The 24,388-nt window shown below is 55.1% G+C and overlaps 1 protein-coding gene across 2 annotated transcripts in view; it reads left to right on the top strand.

Moving 5' to 3' along the window:
- Positions 1-21,260, top strand: part of IGFN1 (immunoglobulin like and fibronectin type III domain containing 1) — a 37,161-nt gene extending 15,901 nt beyond the window's left edge. The window contains exons 13-25 of one of the 2 annotated variants that reach the window (XM_034667014.1): positions 7,968-8,117; positions 8,620-8,744; positions 9,694-9,835; positions 10,196-10,495; positions 11,035-11,334; positions 11,839-12,012; positions 13,026-13,154; positions 14,969-15,271; positions 16,257-16,345; positions 17,580-17,775; positions 18,490-18,789; positions 19,539-19,865; positions 20,747-21,260. In XM_034667014.1, the coding sequence (XP_034522905.1) occupies positions 7,968-8,117; positions 8,620-8,744; positions 9,694-9,835; positions 10,196-10,495; positions 11,035-11,334; positions 11,839-12,012; positions 13,026-13,154; positions 14,969-15,271; positions 16,257-16,345; positions 17,580-17,775; positions 18,490-18,789; positions 19,539-19,865; positions 20,747-20,760 (2,549 nt within the window). In that variant the 3' untranslated portion in view covers positions 20,761-21,260. Of the gene's footprint in view, positions 1-6,550; positions 8,118-8,619; positions 8,745-9,693; positions 9,836-10,195; positions 10,496-11,034; positions 11,335-11,838; positions 12,013-13,025; positions 13,155-14,968; positions 15,272-16,256; positions 16,346-17,579; positions 17,776-18,489; positions 18,790-19,538; positions 19,866-20,016; positions 20,037-20,746 lie in introns of those variants that run through there. The other variant, XM_034667013.1, reaches the window with a different exon arrangement.
- Positions 21,261-24,388: the final 3,128 nt, after the last annotated feature.

Here is a 24,388-nt window from a genome sequence, read left to right on the forward strand (position 1 = left end):
GGTTATGGGGATGGCTTGGATTCTGGGAGTATTGGTGCAGGGAGTGAAGCAGGTTTTAAGGATGGACTGGGGGGTTCTGGGAAAATGGGGATGGGGGGTGAGACAGGTTATAGGAATGGCTTAGGAGTTTCTGGGAAAATGGAGTCAGGGGGTGGGACAGGTTATAGGGATGGCTTACGAGGTCCTGGGAGAATTGGGTCAGGGGGTGAGGCAGGTTATAAAGATGGCTTGGGGGGTTCTGGGAGAATGGGGATAGAGGGTGAGGCAGGTTATGGGGATGGCTTAGGGGATTCTGGGAAAATGGGGTCAGGGGGTGAGGCAGGTTATAGGGATGGCTTAGGAGGCCCTCGGAGAATTGGATCAGGGGGTGAGGCAGGTTATAAGGATGGTTTGGGGGGTTCTGGGAGAATGGGGATGGGAGGTGAGGCAGGTTATAAGGATGGCTTAGGGGATTCTGGGAAAATGGGGTCAGGGGGTAAGGTAGGTTATAAGGATGGCTTGGGGGTTTCTGGGGGAATAGGGATAGAGGGTGAGACAGGTTTTGGTGATGGCTTAGGGGATTCTGGGAAAATGGGGCCAGGGGGTGAGGGAGGTTATAGGGATGGCTTAGGTGGTCCTGGGAGAATTGGGTCAGGGTGTGAGGCAGGTTATAAGGATGCTTTGGGGGATTCTGGGAGAATGGGGATGGAGGGTGAAGCAGGTTATGGGGATGGCTTAGGAGGTTCTGGGAAATTACGGTCAGGGGGTGGGACAGGTTATAGGGATGGCTTAGGAGGTCCTAGGAGAATTGGCTTAGGGGGTGAAGAAGGTTATAAGGATGGACTAGGGGGTTCTGGAAGAATGGGGATGGGGGCTGAGGCAGGTTATGGGGATGGCTTAGGGGATTCTGGGAAAATGGGGTCAGGGGGTAAGGTAGGTTATAAGGATGGCTTGGGGGTTTCTGGGGGAATAGGGATAGAGGGTGAGACAGGTTTTGGTGATGGCTTAGGGGATTCTGGGAAAATGGGGCCAGGGGGTGAGGGAGGTTATAGGGATGGCTTAGGTGGTCCTGGAAGAATTGGGTCAGGGTGTGAGGCAGGTTATAAGGATGCTTTGGGGGATTCTGGGAGAATGGGGATGGAGGGTGAAGCAGGTTATGGGGATGGCTTAGGAGGTTCTGGGAAATTACGGTCAGGGGGTGGGACAGGTTATAGGGATGGCTTAGGAGGTCCTAGGAGAATTGGCTTAGGGGGTGAAGAAGGTTATAAGGATGGACTAGGGGGTTCTGGAAGAATGGGGATGGGGGCTGAGGCAGGTTATGGGGATGGCTTAGGGGATTCTGGGAAAATGGGGTCAGGGGGTAAGGTAGGTTATAAGGATGGCTTGGGGGTTTCTGGGAGAATGGGGATTGGGGGTGAGGCAAGTTATGGGGTTGGCTTAGGGGATTCTGGGAAAATGGGGTTAGGGAGTGGGGCAGATTATAGGGATGGCTTAGGAGGTCCTGGGAGAATTGGGTCAAGGGGTGAGGCAGGTTATAAGGATGGTTTGGTGGGTTCTGGGGGAATGGAGATTGGGGGTGAAGCAGGTGATGGGGATGGCTTAGGGGATTCTGGGAAAATGGGGTCAGGGGGTGGAGCCGGTTATAGGGGTGGCTTAGGAGGTACTTGGAGAATTGGGTCAAAGGGTGAGGTAGGTTATAAGGATGGTTTGGGGGGTTCTGGGAGAATGGCAATTGAGGGTGAGTCAGGTTATGGGGATGGCTTAAGGGATTCTGGAATAATGGGGCCAGGGGGTGGGGAAGGTTACAGGGATGGTTTAGGAGGTCCTAGGAGAATTAGCTCAGGGGGTGAAGCAGCTTATAAGGATGGCTTGGAGGATTCTGGGAGAATGGGGATGGGGGGTGAGGCAGGTTATGGGGATGGCTTAGGGGGTTCTGGGAAAATGGGGTCAGGGGGTGGGGAAGGTTATAGGGATGGCTTACGAGGTCCTGGGAGAATTGGGTCAGGGGGTGAAGCAGGTTATAAGGATGGTTTGGGGGGTTCTGGGAGAATGGGGATGGGGGGTGAGGCAGTTTATGGGGATGGCTTGGGGGGTTCTGGGAGAATGGGGATGGGGGGTGAGGCAGTTTATAAGGATGGTTTGGGGGGTTCTGGGAGAATGGGGATGGGGGGTGAGGCAGGTTATGGGGATGGCTTGGGGGGTTCTGGGAGAATGGGGATGGGGGGTGAGGCAGTTTATAAGGATGGTTTGGGGGGTTCTGGGAGAATGGGGATGGGGGGTGAGGCAGGTTATGGGGATGGCTTGGGGGGTTCTGGGAGAATGGGGATGGGGGGTGAGGCAGTTTATAAGGATGGTTTGGGGGGTTCTGGGAGAATGGGGATGGGGGGTGAGGCAGGTTATGGGGATGGCTTGGGGGGTTCTGGGAGAATGGGGATGGGGGGTGAGGCAGGTTATGGGGATGGCTTAGGGGATTCTGGGAAAATGGGGTCAGGGGGTAAGGTAGGTTATAAGGATGGCTTGGGGGTTTCTGGGAGAATGGGGATTGGGGGTGAGGCAAGTTATGGGGTTGGCTTAGGGGATTCTGGGAAAATGGGGTTAGGGAGTGGGGCAGATTATAGGGATGGCTTAGGAGGTCCTGGGAGAATTGGGTCAAGGGGTGAGGCAGGTTATAAGGATGGTTTGGTGGGTTCTGGGGGAATGGAGATTGGGGGTGAAGCAGGTGATGGGGATGGCTTAGGGGATTCTGGGAAAATGGGGTCAGGGGGTGAAGCCGGTTATAGGGGTGGCTTAGGAGGTACTTGGAGAATTGGGTCAAAGGGTGAGGTAGGTTATAAGGATGGTTTGGGGGGTTCTGGGAGAATGGCAATTGGGGGTGAGGCAGGTTATGGGGATGGCTTAGGGGATTCTGGGATAATGGGGCCAGGGGGTGGGGAAGGTTACGGCGATGGTTTAGGAGGTCCTGGGAGAATTAGCTCAGGAGGTGAAGCAACTTATAAGGATGGCTTGGAGGGTTCTGGGAGAATGGGGATGGGGGGTGAGGCAGGTTATGGGGGTGGCTCAGGGGATTCTGGGAAAATGGGGTCACGGGGTGGAGCCGTTTATAGGGGTGGCTTAGGAGGTACTGGGAGAATTGGGTCAAAGGTTGAGGTAGGTTATAAGGATGGTTTGGGGGGTTCTGGGAGAATGGCAATTGAGGGTGAGTCAGGTTATGGGGATGGCTTAAGGGATTCTGGAATAATGGGGCCAGGGGGTGGGGAAGGTTACAGGGATGGTTTAGGAGGTCCTAGGAGAATTAGCTCAGGGGGTGAAGCAGCTTATAAGGATGGCTTGGAGGATTCTGGGAGAATGGGGATGGGGGGTGAGGCAGGTTATGGGGATGGCTTAGGAGTTTCTGGGAAAATGGGGTCAGGGGGTGGGGAAGGTTATAGGGATGGCTTACNGGTTTGGGAGGTTCCAGGAAAATGGGGTCAGGGCATGGGGCAGGTTATAGGGATGGCTTAGGAGGTCCTGGAAGAATTGGGTCAGGGGGTGAAGCAGGTTATAAGGGTGGTTTGGGGGGTTCTGGGAGAATGAGGATTGGGGGTGAGGCAGGTTATGGGGATGGCTTGGGGGATTCTGGGAGTATTGGTACAGGGAGTGAAGCAAGTTATAAGGATGGACTGGGGGGTTCTGGGAAAATGGGGATGGGGGGTGAGACAGGTTATAGGAATAGCTTAGGAGGTTCTGGGAAAATGGAGTCAGGGGGTGGGACAGGTTATAGGGATGGCTTAGGAGGTCCTGGGAGAATTGGGTCAGGGGGTGAGGCAGTTTATAAGGATGGTATGGGGGGTTCTGGGAGAATGGTGATGGGGGGTGAGGCAGGTTATGGGGATGGCTCAGGGGATTCTGGGAAAATGGGGTCAGGGGGTGGGGAAGGTTATAGGGATGGCTTAANGATGGCTTGGGGGATTCTGGGAGTATTGGTACAGGGAGTGAAGCAAGTTATAAGGATGGACTGGGGGGTTCTGGGAAAATGGGGATGGGGGGTGAGACAGGTTATAGGAATAGCTTAGGAGGTTCTGGGAAAATGGAGTCAGGGGGTGGGACAGGTTATAGGGATGGCTTAGGAGGTCCTGGGAGAATTGGGTCAGGGGGTGAGGCAGTTTATAAGGATGGTATGGGGGGTTCTGGGAGAATGGGGTTGGAGGGTGAGGCAGGTTATGGGGTTAGCCCAGGGGATTCCTGGAAAATGGGGTCAGGGTGTGGGGAAGGTTATAGGGATGGCTTACGAGGTCCTGGGAGAATTGGGTCAGGGGGTGAGGCAGGTTATAAGGATGGCTTGGAGGGTTCTGGGAGAATGGGGATGGGGGGTGAGGCAGGTTATGGGGATGGCTTAGGAGTTTCTGGGAAAATGGGGTCAGGGGGTGGGGAAGGTTATAGGGATGGCTTACGAGGTCCTGGGAGAATTGGGTCAGGGGGTGAAGCAGGTTATAAGGATGGTTTGGGGGGTTCTGGGAGAATGGGGATGGGGGGTGAGGCAGGTTATGGGGATGGCTTAGGAGTTTCTGGGAAAATGGGGTCAGGGGGTGGGGAAGGTTATAGGGATGGCTTACGAGGTCCTGGGAGAATTGGGTCAGGGGGTGAGGCAGGTTATAAGGATGGTTTGGGGGGTTCTGGGAGAATGGGGATGGGGGGTGAGGCAGGTTATGGGGATGGCTTAGGAGTTTCTGGGAAAATGGGGTCAGGGGGTGGGGAAGGTTATAGGGATGGCTTACGAGGTCCTGGGAGAATTGGGTCAGGGGGTGAGGCAGGTTATAAGGATGGTTTGGGGGGTTCTGGGAGAATGGGGATGGGGGGTGAGGCAGGTTATGGGGATGGCTTAGGAGTTTCTGGGAAAATGGGGTCAGGGGGTGGGGAAGGTTATAGGGATGGCTTACGAGGTCCTGGGAGAATTGGGTCAGGGGGTGAGGCAGGTTATAAGGATGGTTTGGGGGGTTCTGGGAGAATGGGGATGGGGGGTGAGGCAGGTTATGGGGATGGCTTAGGAGTTTCTGGGAAAATGGGGTCAGGGGGTGGGGAAGGTTATAGGGATGGCTTACGAGGTCCTGGGAGAATTGGGTCAGGGGGTGAGGCAGGTTATAAGGATGGTTTGGGGGGTTCTGGGAGAATGGGGATGGGGGGTGAGGCAGGTTATGGGGATGGCTTAGGAGTTTCTGGGAAAATGGGGTCAGGGGGTGGGGAAGGTTATAGGGATGGCTTACGAGGTCCTGGGAGAATTGGGTCAGGGGGTGAGGCAGGTTATAAGGATGGTTTGGGGGGTTCTGGGAGAATGGGGATGGGGGGTGAGGCAGGTTATGGGGATGGCTTAGGAGTTTCTGGGAAAATGGGGTCAGGGGGTGGGGAAGGTTATAGGGATGGCTTACGAGGTCCTGGGAGAATTGGGTCAGGGGGTGAGGCAGGTTATAAGGATGGTTTGGGGGGTTCTGGGAGAATGGGGATGGGGGGTGAGGCAGGTTATGGGGATGGCTTAGGAGATTCTGGGAAAATGGGGTCAGGGTGTGGGGAAGGTTATAGGGATGGCTTACGAGGTCCTGGGAGAATTGGGTCAGGGAGTGAGGCAGGTTATAAGGATGGTTTGGGGGGTTCTGGGAGAATTGGGTCATGGAGTGAGGCAGGTTATAAGGATGGTTTGGGGGGTTCTGGGAGAGTGGGGATTGGGGGTGAAGCAGGTTATGGGGATGGCTTAGGGGATTCTGAGAAAATGGGTTCAGGGGGTGGGACAGGTTATAGGGATGGCTTAGGAGGTCCTGGGAGAATTGGGTCAGGGGGTGAGGCAGGTTATAAGGATGGTTTGGGGGGTTCTGGGAGAGTGGGGATTGGGGGTGAAGCAGGTTATGGGGATGGCTTAGGGGATTCTGAGAAATTGGGGTCCGGGGGTGGGATAGGTTATAGGGATGGCTTAGGAGGTCCTGGGAGAATTGGGTCAGGGGGTGAAGCAGGTTATAAGGATAGCTTGGAGGGTTCTGGAAGAATGGGGATGGGGAGTGAGGCAGGTTATGGGGATGGCTTGGGGGGTTCTGGGAGATTGGTGGCAGGGGGTGAGGGAGGTTATAAGGATGGTATGGGAGGTTCTGGGAGAATTGGATCAGAAGGTGAGGCCGTTAATGGGGATGGCTTGGGGGATTCTGAGAGAATTCAGTTAGGGGGTGAAGCAGGTTTTAAGGATGGTTTGGGGGGTTCTGGGAGAATGGGGATGGGGGGTGAGGCAGGTTATGGGGATGGCTTGGGGGGTTCTGGGAGAATGGGGATGGGGGGTGAGGCAGTTTATAAGGATGGTTTGGGGGGTTCTGGGAGAATCGGGTTAGGCGGTGAAGCGGGCTATAGGGATGGTTTGGGGGCTGCTAGGGAACTGGGGTTCGGAAGTGAGGCAAATTATAGGGGAGGCTCCCGAGGATCGGGAGAAATAGGGTCAGAAGGTGAAGTGGGCTACAGAGATGGTTCAGGGACTTTCAGAGGATCAGGCACTCAGGCTGGAGCGGGTTTTGGAGGTGGACCCCACCGCCAGGAAGCCACCGAGCATGGGTCACAATATTGGACGGCATCAGAGGGGTCTGATGGTGGCACAAGCTCCAAGGATGGTTCAGAGAGGGGTAGAGGAAAGGGGTCTGTGAAGGGGGCAGGTCCTGGAATGGGCTCTAGGACAGCTAGAATGCCGGGCACTGCAGATGGCATCGCGTGCGGGCATGGCCCCTGGGACCCAGAGATGCAGGGGATTCAAGGAGGGCCACAGATTCTTTCAGACAGGCAGGGTTCCAAGAATGGTCTCGGGGCCTCTGGAACCTCAGGGGTTCCTGAGGCACTGGGAGCTGTTGGCTCTATGGGAAAATCAGGTGTCAGAGAGTGGCAAGATGCTGCTGGGATCCCAGGATCTTCTGGGGACAGAGAGGCTCCCAGTAGGGAGGGCAGGTCTGTAGGCCAAGCAGGGGGTATGAAGGCTTCTGGGTTTCTTGATGGTCTAGGGGCAGTGGAGGGTGAGACCAGAGCAGGGGCAGCTGCTCAGGAGCCTGGACATGAACAGGACTTCTGGAAAGCAGGGCCTGGGACAGCAGACAGGAGTAGAGCAACTGGCCTGGGGGGACTGGCACCTCAGGCAGGTGGGGACTCACCGCTCGGAAGCAGAAGGGTGGGAGTAACATGCGGGAGCTCGGTGGGCACAGGCCAGGTTCTGGACAGCAGCAGGATGCCTGGGGAAAGGGGTAAATTAATGTCAGGTTCTGCGGATGGAGGAGGGGTAAGCCACACTGGGGTCCCAGGCAGGGAAGACCAGGGGTTTGGCCAAGGCAGCATAGGTATTGAGAATCAGTCCCCAGGCTCCAGAACTTCTAGATCTCTGCAAGAGAAAGATGCCACTTTCAGGGGGATCCATGAAGGGCCAGAGGGCTTCAGGGGCAGGAAGGGTGCTCCAGGCCAAGAAGGGGCTGGTGGGTGTCAAGACCCATGGTTCCTGGAAAAGAAAGGCTCAGGTCCTGGATGGGGAAGGTCTACTGGCTCGGGAGACTCAGGCATCCTGGATAAGGGGAATTTCACTGATGGGGAGAACGGCCTTACCCCAAAACCTGGGGATTTAGGGCCTCAGGGAGCCTGGAATCGTCTAGATGACACCTTGGGCAGAAAAGACTCTATGGAGAGATCAGGGGGCATCCAGGAACTGGGCTTTCAGCTAGACAAAGGACAAAGAGGAGAAAGAGGGTCCCTGGGCTATCAGGGGTCCCTGGGGGCTGAGAATGACAAAGCCCAATGTCCAGGGGCCCTAAAGGAGTATGAGGGATGGGGAGCAGAAGAGTCTGGAGGGTCAGAGAGAAGGCCTGGCCAGCTCAGGAGCAGGTCTCAAAGACAGGCAGGGGTGGAGGCTGGAACAGCAAAGAGAAGGGGAGCAGATGAGGCCAGAGGTTCTGGGCAGCCACTGGGAGGAGAGGACAGAGAGAGCCGAGGGGTGACTCTGCACGAAGACCAGAGCTGGGAGCCCCTGAGTCATCTTGGCAGCAGGAGAGGTGGCCTGGAGGGCAGATCAGACATCTATGGCCAGGGGAGGGATGCCTCCCAGAGTCCCAGATCCAAATACAAGCCTGGCACTGGCGGTTTCCCCAGGGAGACCCAAGGTAGGTGTTTCTCAGGGGATGGCTCCAGTGGGGTAGTGCCTAGGGGGACAGGGATGACTGCATTGGTCTCAATTCTGCCTGCAGCTCCAGGAGTTTGCCCCTGCCAGTTCCCCCCATTTTCAGGGATCTCTTCCCACCCAGAAACCAACCTCTTCCTCCTCGTGCAGGTGGGCTCCAAGCCCTGTGGGGCTCAGAGGTCTCCGGGTCTCTGTCTTAATACCCTATGTCCAGAAAACTAGAGGTGTTGAAATATTCTCTGTGGGTTACTCAGACTTCCCGTCTGTGTCACTCAAGGGGGGCCCTTCAACCACCTTGCACCTCAGGTCCCCTATACTAGCCTAGACCCTGCTGAGAAAATTGGAAAGTTTGGTTTTGCTGGCATGGGCTCAGCCCAGTTGGCAGGACGTGGTGCCCTCCCAGAGCTTAGGCCATGGTCTGGGAGGCTGCACCTTGGGGGAAATCCTTGGGTGACCAGCCCCAGACTCCTTCTGTGTCTCTCCAGGCCCCAGGGGCCACTTCTCCCAGGGCCTGGCTGACATGGAAGTGCAGCAGGGAGAGGCTGCTGTGTTCTCCTGTACCCTCACCCGCGACCTGGGCCCCGTTGCCTGGTTTAAAGATGGAGTCAAGGTACTGCCCCCCGTGCTTTACCAACCAGTTTATGGGTGGAGGGGGGGAGGGGTGTGGAGGGGGGGTGGTGAAGCAAGAAGGAGCAGAGGGTAAGGGCTTTGCAAGAAAGATTTTTCATTCTTTTTTTTAAGATTTTACTTATGAGATAGAGAGAGAGAGAGAGAGAGTGCGCGAGCGCACACGCACAAGCCGGGGGGAGGGGTAGAGGGAGAAACAGACTCCCCTGCTGAGCAGGGAGCCCGATGTGGGGCTCGATCTCAGGACCCTGGGATCATGACCTGAGCCGAAGGCAGACACCTAACAGGCTGAGCCACCCAGGCGCCCCAATACTTTTTATTCTTCATTTCACTAGAGCACCTACCCTGGGAGAAGCCTAAAGCCAGCACATTGGTGTTTTTAAAATAAAACTGGGTTTTTAGGTAGATGTGTACTCTCTTCGCTCCCCCCTGGACACACGCCTTCCTCTCCCAAATGCCTCTTCCTCATCCAAAATGCCAGTCCTGTCCCAGCGCCTGTTGAATTCTACCGTCCTTCAAGGCATGGTACAGACGCCACCTCGGCCCAACCAGATGGGCCCTCTCCTCCTCTGCACAGCCCTTCTGTCCTCCGCCACGCCTGTCCTCTTAGGAGGAAGGACATCTCAGTGGTTCAGAGCATGGGCCTTGGCATCAGCTAGACCCGGGCTTCAGATCCCAGCGCTGCCACCTACCTCTGGTTTCACACATAAAATGGGCCAATAATAGTACTGACTCCATGAGGTCGTTGCAACATTAAATGAGGTACTAAGTATGGAGAGTACTAACACACGCCTGGTGCATCACAAGCGTTCCATCGACATTGCTGTGATTACAGTTCCTACCTTGCATTCGTAGGGGGCCCTGCTTCCCCCTGCCTGGAGGAGCTGGGCAGGGGTGGTGATAACGGGCTCCTCCACGGCCCTTGTTTGCAGCTCAGCGCCCGGGATGGAGTTGTCTTTGAGGAAGATGGCCTCGTGCACAGGCTTCTCTTTGACCATGTGCGGGGGACCCAGGCTGGGAGGTACACCTGCGTAGCCGGCAACCAGCGGAGCGAGGCCACACTGAGCGTCCACGGTGAGGCTCAGCCCCGCCCTTCCCTGCTCAGCAGTCTCTCTGCGCCAGGTGGTACGTGCCACCTCCAAACACCTGTGTGTGTGGCTAGTCTGCAGCCAGTGCCTAATCTCATCTGCAGTCCGAGAAGGTGATTTTAAAAAGCCAACTCTATCCTCCCTATTCTTTGTCAGGAAGTCCTTGAGGAGGTCTAGCCCTGCTCTCTCCTGCTGCAGATGAAGCCCCTCCATCCCCTCGGTTGTCCTCAAGGGGAGTGGTCTTTACTCTCAGCCTACACTTCCTTCTCCAGGTCCTTCTTTCCCCACTCCCCCGGTGCACAATGCCCTGGCTGCCTTGGACTCTCTGGCCCTGTTATATTTCTAGATCGCCCTGTCATCGCTCCTGATGTTGCAGAGAAACTGAGAAAGCCACTGGTGGTCAAGGCTGGGAAGCCGGTGACAGTGAAAATCCCTTTCAAGAGCCACCTCCCAGTCCAGGCTGTCTGGAGAAAGGATGGGGTCGAAGTGGGCAGCAGCAGCCGCCACGGGGCCCAGGTGGCCCTGGGGGACGACTTCACTCGGTTGTGCCTCCCTAGCACTGGCAGGAAGGACGGTGGCCGGTACAGCGTGACACTGAAGAGCGAGGGAGGCTCTGTGCAGGCTGAGCTCACCCTGCAAGTTACAGGTGCCAGCCCCAGCCTTCCCCCCAGCCAAGGCCTAAGGGTCCCGGGGTTCTGGGTCCTCCCTGCTGGCAGGAGCAGGCCCAGATTGTGCCCTCCTGCTCCAATCCTCATTTGCATGCTGTTTAAGATCCACGCCTGCTCCACTGTGTCCTCTCTCCCCTCCTCAGACTGGTTAGGAAGACAGGGCTGGGCTCCCGCTGGTTGGGCTTCTCTGGGAGCTAAGGCACTGGGCCCGGGGGGATCACTAGGGTGGGGGGGTGGCCCCCAGCCTTGAGCAATGCCAGCAAGTTAGGACTGCCTGTGGCCAGAGGGCTGAGCATGTGCCTCTACCGGCCACAGTGGTGCCTTACGGGTCACCTCTGTGGGTGTATGTGTGAGTTGGGGGTGGAGACCAGGGACACTTCCAGGTAATGCCCAAGGCTCTCTGGGTACCCTACCCCACGGCAGGCTTGTCCGCTGATGAGGGGGGAGGTCTAGCACCGCTCCCCTCCAGCTCCTTTGACCCCCCCTTCTCTTCCTGCTCCTCTCCCTGGGACCGCAGACAAGCCCCAGGCCCCACAAGGTCCCCTGGAGGTACAGAATCGCCAGGGGGCTGGGGTCTGCCTCCGCTGGCGGCCCCCAAAGGACGATGGGGGCCAGGCCGTGGAGCATTACGTGGTGGAGAGGCAGCAAGCTGGCCGGAGCGCGTGGCTGAGGGCGGGCCAGGCCCCTGCGGACAGCACCACCTTCACCGACGCTGACGTGGAGCAGGGCAAGAAATACACGTTCCGAGTGCGGGCCGTGACCTCTGAGGGGGCCGGGGAGGCCTTGGAGTCCACGGAGGTGCTGGTGGCTCCCGAGGGTAAGAGGATGGACAGGGCTCCAGTGTTCCCCGGCTCTCCACCATGCCCAGAGGGTGGGTGGGACTGCCCCAGACTCTGAGAGACTCGGCGGGGGTTGGGGGGGGGGTCTTGGGGCCCTTGCAGAGCACTGTGAAGACTCCTTACCAAATCTTCATTTGGGATTTGGTAGGCAATCAGGAAACGAGGTTTATGGGGTCTTCTCCCAGCCGTGGCTCTCTGGGAGTAGGGGTGGACAAGCAGAGCCCACTTTGTCAGGAACCTGGTGGGGGGGCAAGCACCATCATCCATCACATGCCCTCCCTCCGGGGACTTGAGGCTGAGGGGCCTCAGGGCTGTGTCTAGGCTCCTAGGCCACAGCCAGAGCTCAGCCCCCTTGACACTCCCTAGGAAAGAACAGAATGTGGCCCACTCCCAGATGCCCCACTCCCTGTCCCCTAGGACCTTGCTGTGAGCTGGCACCTTTCCTCAGCCTCTGACTGATCTGCCCCTTCTTGCCCCTCCAGCTCTCCCCGGGCCCCCTTCAAGCCCAACCATCCAGTCGGCCTCCAGCCAGGGCATCACACTGACGTGGACAGCGCCCCGGGGCCCTGGCAGTGCCCACATCCTGGGCTACCTGATCGAGAAGCGCAAGAAGGGAAGCAACACCTGGACGGCAGTGAATGTCCAGCCCGTGCCTGGTGAGTGGGCCTGAGTGGACGATTCACATCACCCTGGCCCCCAAAGCGTCCCTAGATGACCTCTTGGCTCCAGGGTGCAGCGGCACCTTCTTGCTAGATCCCCTCCTACAGTGCGTCTCACTTGGGGTGGTTTCACGCCCGGGGGACAGTTGACAGTTGTCTGGCCATTTTGGGTTGTCATAACTGAAGTGCGGGAAGGTGGGGGTAGCAATCTAGTGTGAAGAGGCCAGAGACGCTGCTAAACAGCTGCAGTTCACAAGGCCGTGCCCCCGGCCCGTCCCCATGTCCCCCACAAATGCCAACAGTGCCAAGGTTAGGAAACCCTGGTTTAACAGAAGTCTCGGGATGGAAGCCAGAGATGGAGCTGTTAGCCCTGGCCCCTCTCCTTCTGGCCTTGACCTCAGGCAATGCACTCTTTTCTCTGGATCTTACCCTTCTCATCCATTAGATGAGGAGACGTGTCCCCTGTCCTACTACCTTCCCTACAGTTTCCAGGAAACTGCTTTCGGAGATCAGAAAGAACTCAGAAACGTCCAAGCCAACATTTGCAGGAGAAAGAACAGGTTCCAAGCCCTCAGCAGGTTGTCAGGAGACCAGGTTTCTAGCCAGGGCTGTGCCACTCAGGACCTCAGGATCCTCATCTCTGGAAAGAGGGTAATGAACTAAGGGCATTCTCCCAACTTCACTATCTAGTCATTCTGTCAGATCTATAAATGTATATAGATTTATAACAACATTTAGAAGTCCATAAGGCAGAGAGAACCAGAGATGAAGGCACTTGTGCAAAACCGCCCAGCAAGTTAGTGGCAGAACCAGACAGGGATTGGGGCCTCTCACACCCTGGGCAGTGCTCTTTGGAGACAGCCGAGTCACCCCTAGCTGACTGGCTGGAGAGGAGGAATGTTTTGGGGCACTAGGCTTGGTCTTTTCCAGAGCTTGGAGGCACCAGGCCATCGTGTGCCCATCGCCTGGTCCTGTCCCGGGGGAATGAACATGGGGTGGGCTTTTCACAGAGAGGAGGTGGACCGTGGTGGACGTGCGGCAGGGCTGTCAGTATGAGTTTCGGGTCACCGCTGTGTCTCCCTCTGGCCCCGGAGAGCCTGGGCCCCCATCGGATGCCGTCTTTGCTCGGGACCCCATGAGTAAGTAGAGCACCAACCCAGGCTGGGGGTGGCGGTGGTGATGAGCAGGGGATAGTTCTAAGCCCATGGGACAGGACAGGGGCTGTAGGAAGGTCAGAGCCTGTCCTGAAGGACATTGTCAGGAAGGCTGGAAGACAGGGGTCGAAAGGCCGCTGGGGAAAGGCATATTTTAGGGACCTTGGGGGATTGAGATCAAACAGGCCCAGAGGCCAGGCCGTAGGGATCAGAAGAACCCCTTCCTGGGAACACTTTCCTCACTCCTCAGCCTTTGGGCAGGTCAGTCCTCGAGCTGGCCCACCTGCTCCTATCCTATAACCATCCACCCACCCCAGTGAGGGCTTGTCATCGCCTTGGGGCAGGTGGGAGGTCGCTGTGGAAGCTCACCATTGACTACCCAGCAGATCTTTGCTCACCACCTCCGTCGCAATGGCTAACATTGTGCCAGGAACTAGGGAAATAAAGAAGAAGCCTCCATTTCTGGCCTAGAACAGCATTTCCTTATCTGGGATTTCAGACATCAAGCCACAGAGAGATGTCAATAGACATGTTGACAACAACACAAACAGCCAAAAAGTTCTGTGATCAAAGATGTTTCTAACACCTAGCCTATGATATTTCCAGGCCCTACAGGGAAGGGACCTGTCCTACTTCGAGCCAAATCTCCCAAATTGGAGTAGAGAATACCTTTTCCACAAAACACCCATCAAAAATCTCATTCCAAGCACACGGCTTGGAAAAGGCTCTGTATGTCTCTGAGGGGCCTCTTATCTCGTGAGCGCTGTGAGCCTGCTAATGACAGGCCACAGGGCAGCAGCACGTTTCTGGCACTTGCTGGATTGGCCACATGGTCACCTTGAGAGCACCTTTGTATCCCTACAGGGCCTGGCACACTGTAGGTGTCCAGGCTGTTGGAACGAATCCAGCAAAAATAGAATATTGTACAAGTTTAATGGCCCGAGTGGCATCTAAGTTTTTGTCCTAGAAAGGGCAGAATGTGGGATGGGGACGGGAAAGCAGACACATGCATTTTTTTCCTTGCAAGTGGACCAACCCCATCCTAGTTTAGCAATCTCTCTCTCTCTCATCACTGACAGGGAGTGGAGACCACAACTAGCATAAGCAGTGTCCTTCCTACAGTAGCCGTCCCAGTCACGACCGTTCCGAGGCCCTTGCTCCCGAGCATGAGCCTTGGACCGGCAGCGTTACGGGGGCTTGTTAGGAATGCAGAATCTCAGGCCTCACCCAGGCCTTCTAGATTAGGATCTGTAGTCTTAACCAAATCCCCTGGTGGTTTATAAACAAATTAAAGTTTGAGAAACACCATCCTCGCCCAGATTTAGAAACACCTGGGCAGCTCTTGAAACTCCTACTGCCCGGGCTGTACCCCAGACCAATGAAATCCACGTCTCTGGGGATGGGATCTAGAAACCAGCGTCTTTAAGGCTCCCCCCCTTCACACACATCACACCTTTGTTCCAAAGCCCCTGTGGGTAGGTAGGGCCTGTGTTATTCTCCTTCCACTTAACAGGAGAAGAATAAGTATGGACTGAGTGCCCAAAGGGCAGTCTCGACTAATTTAGAGCTCAGAATCAAAAGATAGAGAATTCTAGTCTTCTGGGATCTTGGAGCCCAGGAAGCCATCAGCTGAGATACCAGATTTCAGGAATTACAGAAGGGGAGTTAGGGGACGTGGGTGAACAGGTGGGTGAAGAGATTCCCAGCCTCCCACGGGAAAACTAATGAATATCCCCACTGAGTGGCCTCCCTCCAGAGAGGGTGATGCCATTCCTGACCTTCCCACGGTGCCTGGCCAGGACCCCCTGGGCCCGTGCGGGACCTCCAAGTCATAGACACATCGCACACCAGCATCACCTTGAGCTGGGCCCGGCCGGACGTGCAGGATGGGGATACAGCCCAGGGATACGTGGTGGAGCTGCGGGCCTCAGACAGTCTGCAGTGGAGCCCCTGCCACGAGGGCACCGTGCCAGTCACCACCTTCACAGCCAAAGGGCTTCGGCCCCAAGAGAGCTACTTCGTGAGAGTGACAGCAGTTAACGACGGGGGCCGCGGCCAGCCCACCGCCCTGGACACGTTAGTGCAAGTCATGCCCGTTGCCGGTGAGTGCCATCGCCTTCCCCTTCCTGCGGGCCCTTCCCGAGAGGGACCTCCGAGCAGCAGCCATGCACTTGCTGAGCCAGGATCCCCTTCTCCGGTGTAATGACGTGTCCTTTATCAAGCACCTGTTAGAAGCCAGGCACAGGACTAGGCAGGCCCATTCAGAATTGTTTTCTCATGACAACTCATAAAAATCCTACAGGGTTAATGTTTTTACCCCCAATTTACAGATAAGGAAAAACTGAGGTCAAAGGTGCTTTGCCCCGGGTCACGCCACTGGTATGTGGCAGAGCCGGGATTTAAACCAGGTGACTCTGACTCCAGAGTCCAGGCCCTCCCCAGGATTCTTTGCTGCTTCCGGAGCGTGACCTAAGAAGGTGTAAGTGCTGCTCAGCACCTGCGGTTCATGTGCAGAGTAGGAGACCCCAGCTCCCTGTTATCCAAGGGTGGATTGTCTTTCCCTTGGATTTAATCGTTGGGAGCAGCGGCCCTGGGCCAATCCAACAGGCCCTAGTTGACACAGTAACAGTTAGGGAGACGAGTACAATGAACGGCACACTGCACCTGGAGTCCAGAATCCTGGAATCTTGTCCTGGCTCTGCCCCCAGCTGGATGTGGGCTCAAAACTGTCATTCCCTGCCTCCCATCAGTGTTTATTTCATCTGCAAAACAAGAGTTAGATGACTTTTTCACTGTCTCTGTTCTCCTACCATAACCCTCTCCCTGATGGCTTTCCTTTCTCAGCTCCCATTCCTTCCTGGCTAGCATCTCCCCACCAGCTCCTGCAGCTCCCCCCTGCCCCGCACCCCCCAGGATTCTCCTCCCAGCTCCCTCTACATTTCCTTCAGAGCCTCTCTCCCACCCCCTGAATGGATCTCTGCATCCGTTAGTCTGGCCCAGACATCCCCCTCCAGCTCTGCCTTGTTGGAGACCTGGGGCTGGGACCCAAGTGTGGAGGGAGGTGACGAGCCATCTCGTGTGTTCCAGTCCGTCCCAAGTTCCTCATGGACTCCAGCACAAGGGACTCGCTGATGGTCAGAGTTGGGGACACCATTCGTGTGCCTGTCTACTTTGAAGTGAGTATATCTCATGGGGAGTGGGGAGGGGAGCCAGACTCAGCCCTGTGGTCCTCTTTCACCCTGCTCCTTTTTGGTCCCCAGCCAGTGGCCCAGGCCTGTGCTGGAAATCAGGCCAGAAGTGAGGAAGGGAGAGGGTCCTCCTTGAAGGCAGGGTCCCCACCTGGCCACTGGGTGGCCATTCAGCGCTTGTCTACAAGGCCCTCTTGTGGTAGCTTCTGTTAGTGCACCCCTAAACTGTGAAGCCCACTGTTATCTGCCTCTCTCCTCCCTTGGTCTGGGAATTCAGTGCGGCTGCAGCATGGATAGTCCCTTTTGACTTTAGAAAGACCTGAGTATTGAGTATGAGTATTGCACAAGCACGTGACATCCTGCGTTTGCCTCAGGATGATCCCCCCACCAACACCACCTGTCCTGTAGGATAGCTGCCAAGCAGTGTGGGGGCTGGAAGCTCAGATTGCCTGGGGTCAGATTCTAGCATCATTACTCACTAGCTGTTTGACTTCCGATAAATATCTTAACTTCTCTGTGTTCCAACTTCCTCATCTGTCAAATGGGGATAATAGTAACTTATCTCCAAGGATTTTTCTGAGGATTCAAGGAATTAAAACATTGGAAGCACATAAGTAGTGCCTGGCATAGGCAAGCACCCAGTTTGTGTTATCTATTACTAATTGTTGTTGTTGTTGTTGTTGTTGTTGTTGTTGTTAAAATCATCATCATCATCTGTGTGGGAAGTCACAGGTGGCAGAGCCTGATTCAAACCCACGTATAACTCTGAAGTACACGTTCTTAACTATTAGACCATAATAAGGACAATGATGGTGACAAAAATATTTAACACGCACTGAGTGTTCCTCGGCCCTGTACTCCATGCTTTCCATGTATTATTAACTCCTTCAGTCCTCTGAACGATCCTGTGAGGTAAGTTACTGTCTGCGTCCCCATTGGCCTCTGATGCCCAGGGTGACCAGTGCCAGAGGATCTCACGGGGAGTTGGGAGTTTGCCTTACTCCCCCTTTCCTGCTTCCTCCCTATCCCACAGCCTCCCCCACACCTCCCTGGATCACCCCCTCTCAGCCTCTCCCCGAGTAGGCACGTCCCCCCTCTGCTTTTGCGCCAACATTTCTCCTCCGGGAAGGCTCTTCGCCCCACTTAGATCTTAGGCCCAGCTTCAATGCCATCACCCCCACAAAACATCCCCTCCTTACCTTTCTTTCCTCTTGTTTCCCAGGCTGTCCCCATGCCTGAGGTGACCTGGCTGAAGGACGGCTTGCCCTTGCTGAGAAGCAATGTGACCTCCACCAAGGATGGCCTCACCCAGCTTCTGATTCCTGTGGCCAGCCTCTCTGACAGCGGCCTCTACACCGTCGTGCTGAGGAGTCTGCAGGGTGGGGAGGTTGCCTACCGCTTCTCCCTCAGGGTGGCAGGTGAGGCCGGCCCGGGCAGGGGCTCCTGGCACCGGCTCACCACTCACCAGGCATGGAGCTCTCCATCTGGCCTGGTCACAGGTCTCAGCTGCTGTCCCAAGCCTGGGTATACGGAGTGACCACACCACCAGCCCTTCCTAAGAGCTGGAAGAAAGGAAGGAGGAAAGACAGAGGGAGAGTCTGGGGTAGGGCGGGATATGGGGGTCCATTGTTCTGCCTCAGGAACTCAGGGACAGTTAAGTCAGAGCCCTTCCCCGGTCTGTGACTGTCAGTGAGCAAAGACAGACACCGCCATTACCTCACTTGAAAGAGACTTGGAAGCATTGTCTGTGGTCCTCATACGAGATAAACGTTGCCCTCCCCCACTGGGACTCCCACACAGACCCTGCCCACCCTGGAGGAGCTTCTAGAATACAGAAACGACCAACAGCTAACAATGGGGGCTCTGCAACTTAGTCTTGTGAAAGCCCCTCCACTGTCCATGTCCTGTGTCATTTTACTTATAAGCCAGTGTGGATTCAAATGATTCTTGTTGGAGAGGCTTTCCACCCTCTAGAGATAACCGTAGACAGCTCCAGCTGCCTGCACGGCCAGACTGCATTCCCCAGGACCCCCGAAGACTTGGGGACCTGGAAGAGGGCCATACAGAAGTCCATTCTGGGGTGCCCTACTGGGTCCACCCCCCAACTCGGCTGCCTTTGCTCTCTCACGCAGCATGCCCGAAGTCACCCGGGCCCATCCGCCTGCAGGAGAACGTGCCCGGGACGGTGACGGCTGAGTGGGAGCCTTCTCCGGACGAGGCCGGGGACATCCCCCTGTACTACGAGGTGCTGACGCGCTCCTCGGCGCACGGGCCCTGGCGCCAGGCGGCCGACCGCGTGCACACCAACCACTTCACTCTCCTGGGCGTGCTCCCCGGCCACGAGTACCACTTCCGGGTGGTGGCCAAGAACGAGCTGGGGGCCAGCCTGCCCTCCGACACCAGCCAGCCCTGGTGCATCTCCCGGCAGCGAGGTGAGCTCTCGGGGATGCGGTCTGCATCAGTGGCAGCCCTGGCAGAGGGGGCCGAGAGCGGCTCAATGTGTCGCTGGCCCCACCACCAGCAGGAGGCCAGGAGCTGTTGCCCTGCCCACCTCCCCAGCTCCCCAGCTGGCTCAGCCCACCTGCACTGCTGTCCTGGTCCCTGACTCAGGGAGGATCCAGAGAGAGCAGAGGGCTGTTGGTGTCTGCGTGTCCAGGATGCCTTTGGGTGGCCTCTCAAATCAGCTGCAGGCCATAGGGCAAAGAGAGGTTAATGTTTCTCTGAAAACCAAGCGTATTTTACAGTCAAACAGATGTGGGCCTTCAAAGTAGTCACTAGAAAAAGCAGATTATAAAATCAAATGCGTGATTCCATATTTCTGAAACACGAAAATGTCTGGAAGGTTCCACACCAAATTGCTAGCTCTGGTCATCGACGGGTAGTGAGGTTATGCTTGGTTTTTATCCCTTTTCCTTTTGACTTTCTCACACATTCCAGTTTGTCCACAGGGAATGGGCGTTAGCTTATAGTAAAAAATAAAAAATAAAATCCAAAATGCATTTTAAGAAAAGGATAAAAAAAAATGAGTCAAGCCATGGGGGCCAAATTGACAGGTAAGATGTGGCAGAAGGACCCAGAAAGTGCATACCTTCCACAGGAAACTTGCTACCCCGACTCACGCCTCGGCCATCCCTTCCTCGCTTACTGACCCTTCTCTCTCTTGCCCTGGTTTTTGTCACAGACAAGTTCACGGTGAAGGCTCCAAGCTACCGGGAGCCGAACCTGAGCCAGAAGCCCCGGTTCCTGGTGGGTCTGCGGCCCCACCTGTTGCCGCAGGGCTGCGAGTGCTGCATGAGCTGCGCGGTGCAGGGCTGGCCGCGGCCACATGTCACCTGGTTCAAGGACGAGCAGAGCCTGGCGGGAAACCCTGCAGTATACAGCACCGACCTGCTGGGCGTGTGCTCACTCATCATCCCCAGCGTCTCCCCCAAGGACAGCGGCCTGTACAAGGCAGTGGCCGAGAACGCGCTGGGCCAGGCTGTCAGCATGGCCAGCCTCATCGTCACAGGTAAACGTGCCGCCCTGGCAGAGGGGGGAAGGGAAGGAGAGTCAGAGGCGCAGCCACCCGCCTGCCTTCGGGGAGCCCTCCCTGTCCCCTCAGAGAGAGTGGCTGGGCTGGGGGTCAGGGTACCAGGGTCCTCTAACCGCTGTGTCCACAGGAACTCCGTGACTTCAGCTGGCCATCACTCGCCCTCCTGGGGCCGTGATTTGCCCGTCTGCACAACGCAGTAATGAACTAGATCATTGAGGACTAGCCCTTGGCTTAAGGGACCATGAACCCCTGACCTAAGTTTCCCTGTATGGCCTGCGACACGTTTCAAGACAAGCGATAAAGGGCTCCTTCTGCCTTCTGTGTTACACTTTCGTAAACATGCCCAGACACAGCCATTTAGTGCCCAAAAAGCCTTCCTGATTGCCTTACTGGAAGTCTCCTTTTCAGTAAGGAAAATAACCTATGTTAATAAGAAAACGTTTTTCCTTCGTAGCACTTAAAACATCTTCTATTTTGAATAGAAAACAAAGTAACCCCCAAACATTTTAAATTATTCAGAATTGACCTTTGTGCAAAAGTGGCCCTTCCGGCACTGAACCAGAGCACCTTTTCTCCCTGCGGCGTCTGTGCCAAGGCCCTTGGGAAGCCACTCGCAAAGTGCCCCAGGGTGTGCACACGCCTCGTCCTGAAAGGGTGTTTTCAAAAAAGTGTCTGGGGGTGGTTGCTAGGGGAGGAATTTGCCCAAGCTCAGCGAGCACACGGTGTCTCTGGATTTGATCCCATGGCCCCTGATGGCAGAGTCCCCGGGCCTGACCGTGTCGCAGTGTGACCTTCCCCACGGAGCAGGGGAAGGAGCGGCAGGTGCCCCCTCGGGACCGGTGCTCTGTGTCTTGCAGAATCTAGCTCCTAGCTCCGCCTCACCCTGGGATGGCCCTGCCTGGCCCCACAGCCATGGGATGATGACAGATCCCCGAAACTTCGCTCTTGACATCCACACTGGCCCAGAGAGCTGACCCTAAAGGATGGAGGACACCGGTCGTGCCCATAGCCCGAGGGACTGGAGTGAGGAGCAGGAGAGCATGGAGTCCTTGGGGGAAGAGAAAGAAGAAGAGGGGTGACATTCAGCCTCTCCACCCCAAGCCAAGTCCCTGAACGTGACCGTGAACCCCCTCCACTCTCTCCATGGGGCTTCTTTCTTCACTTCTTCCAGGAGATCTGGAGAGAACCCATCTGCAAGAGGGAGGCCAAGTCCTTGTTTTCCGGAAGCGGGTTCCTGGAGGGAGAGCAGGAAGAGTGGGGCCTGCTGTGAGCACAGGCGGGAGGAGTGGGGGTCAGAGGACAGGAGTGAGGGCCAGGGCATCCAGGGCATGTGCAGAGCTGGTGCTTTCTGTACCTTTCATCATTAAAACATTAGGCTAAAACAAGCTTATCATTTGCAAGGTAACTTGGCGTTGGCGTGTTGGAAGAATTCATAGCAGGCTGCCGCAGGAAGGATGGGTGGGTTCTGCGCCGCGGCGTCCGAGAGGGGTTGGAGGGTCTGCAGGGTGGAGAGACTTCCCTCACTCCTCTCCCATGTGTCCCGCACACCTCTGGCAAAAATCCCGTGAGCAACAGAACGAGAGGCTTTCCTGGGTGTTAGAGTGTGGGGGACACAGAGCCAGGGCTGCCTCGGACTGCTCTGCCTAGGATCACTCCCTCCCCGAGGCCAGAAAGAGTCTGGGCTGGGGAAAACCCTACTCAGGATGTGATCCAGGGGCCCTGTCGGAAGGCGCTGAGAAAGACCATCAAGTGCATGGGGGTTTGCTCTCATCCAGGGTTCTGTGGGCCCCTCTCACCTCCTCCACAGCCCCTCCTGCCCCGTGTCACACACAGGATGGGATGCCTCCCTTTCCAGAGAAGGACCTCTACGTGACCTCCCACAGAAGCTCTTGTCCTCCTCCATCCTCAAGGCCCCTGAACCTCCCAGGCTCCCCAGAGTTCCTGGGGGTGGGAAGGAAGGAGGGAGCCCCAGGAAGGCTGAGCCCCACTCTATCCCAGTGTCGGCTCCAAGGCCTAGCAGGTGGACTGACCCCGGGTGCTCTTCACTCCCTCCCCTGGGATGCAGACTTCTGCCTTCCCCTGTCTCCTCTCATGCCGGACTGCAGGTCAGACGCGGGAAGGGGGAGCACAAGCCACCAGGAGGGACGGAGGGTGGATGTCAAAAACACCTTTCTGAGCCATGGAAACATGTAACCCAGGGAAAGTTTTCTGGATGCCAGAGATAACTGTCCACCTAAAAAAGACCAAGAGTGCCCCCAGAGGCAGGGGGATGGACTAGATGACTTTGTACAGGCCACCGTTCACTCCTGCCCCCACCAGGGAAACCTGCAAGAGCTATTTTCTTTGGGTTTTCTCTTGCCATCTCTGCCTTGCTACCGCAACAGGCCAAACTGGGGCCAGGAGCAAAGAAAGAAGTTCTTAGAAACTGTGAGGCAGTAGCTGAACACCTTGGCCTGTATGAACTGTTCTCCTAAGTACTTTTCTTGCTGCAGGGTCCTGCAGGGGGTGGGGAGGGCAAGGCTTTGGCTCAGACTGCAGTGCAATCGGGAGAAGTGTGGCTTTGTACAGAGGGGATGACCCAGTGCCTGTGGCCTGCCTGGCCCTGATCAGGGACTCACAGAGCAAGGATGAGCGAAGAGTCCTTCCTACATTTCTAGAGGTGGAGTGGGGGCCTGACCTTCCGAGGAGATCCAAGGACAAAAGACCCTCACTCGTGATGGCTTCTCAAGATCCATTCATTCATTTGATGGGCCCTGAGCAGGCGCCGTGCAGGGAGATACAAAGACAACTCAGACATGGGATCTGCCCTCAAGGTGCCCACCTTCTGGAAGGGAGATAAGACTAACAAAAGATCCAAGAAAGTCCTGAGGACCTCAGAGGAGGGGAGACCTGCAAGCTGAGAGCATCGAGGAGGGCTTCCTAAAGGAGGCAGGAGCGTCCTTGAGGGATAAGCAGGAAGGGGGCCTGAAGAGAAGAGGAGAACATTATGAGCACAGGCCAGGTGCAGGGGCTGCAGAAGGTTTAGTTTGAACAACTCGGCCCAGGACAGTGGAAAGCCGTGGTCTATTTGGTGGCAGACAGCAGTGTTCACATCCGGGGCAGGTGAAGCCATCTGTCCCTGGGGGGCGGGGCCTTCATACTTGTATGACCAGAGCAGAATGTGAAGGAGGAGGGAGCAGTCATGGGCATTTTCATTCATTTCCACACAGAGCCCAAAACCCTTGCCAGTCAAGTACATCAAATCTGAGTAAGAATTTAAGGGTTTGAAGACTAGTTCCACTGCCTAACTAGTTATGAGTCCTCAGCAAGTTCCTTATCCTATTCTATGACTGAGTCCTCATTTGTAAATTAAGAAAACGAGCTCCTAACCCAGGGTCCCAAGGGTTTTTCTCCTGTTTTCTTCTTGAAGTATTATGGTTTGAATTCTTTAAGATCTAGCCCTTTTGAGTGAAGTTTTGCATGTGGCGTGAGGTAAGAGTCGAGGCTTTCTTTTCTTCTTTCTTGATTATCCACTTGGCCCAGCACCATTTTCACAAAGAGAATTTCCTTTCCCCACTGAATTACCTTGGAGCCTTCACTGAAAATCAATCGACCATATATGTGTGGGTCTATTTTTGGATTCTGTCTTGCCTACTTCTTTTCTGCTTCCTGGAAAAGTTTGTATAGGATTGCCATAGTATCTTCTTCAAATGTTTGGCAGAATTTACCAATAAAGCCGCTGGGCCTGGAGTTTTCTATGGGAAGGATGTAACCACAAATTTAATTCTTTAACAAGCATATAGGGCTATTCAGGCTATCAATTTCTTCTTGAATGAGCTTTGGTAATTTATGACTTTCAAAGAATTTATTCATTTCATCCAGGTTGTTTAATTTGTCAGCATAAAGTTGTTTATAATATTCCTTTATTATCTTTTTACTATCTGTAGGATCTCTAGTGATATCTTCTCTATCATTCTTAACATTGGTGAATTGTGCATTCTCTCTTTTGTTCTCAATTAGTTTGGCTACAGGTTCATCCATTTTATTGAGCTTTACAAAGAACCAGCTTTTGGTTTCATTGATTTTCTCTGTGAGTTTTCTGTTTTCAATTTCATTGATTTCTGCTCTTTTCTTTGCTATTTCCTTTCTTCAGCTTACTTTGGGTTTAACTTGCTCTTTTTTTCCTCCCTGTTAAGGTCAAATCTTAGATCACAGATTTTAGACCTTTGTTCATTTATAACACAAGCATTTAATACTGTGAATTTTCCTTTAAACGCTGTTTTACCTATAACCACGTTTCGATACATGTATTCATTTTCATTCCATTCAAGTTATTTTCTAATTTACTTTATGACTTCTTCATTTAGCCATGGATTATGTAGAAGTGTGTTTTTTAATTTTGAAATAGGTGAGATTTTCCAGCTATCCCTTTTTGACTTCTGCTTTAATTCTACTTCAGTTAGATAACACACTCCTATTATTTTACCTTTTTAAAATCTAATGCAACTTGTTTCATGGCC

This window comes from Ailuropoda melanoleuca, chromosome 8, assembly GCF_002007445.2.
Source record: "Ailuropoda melanoleuca isolate Jingjing chromosome 8, ASM200744v2, whole genome shotgun sequence".
Classification (NCBI taxonomy): Eukaryota; Metazoa; Chordata; class Mammalia; order Carnivora; family Ursidae; genus Ailuropoda; species Ailuropoda melanoleuca.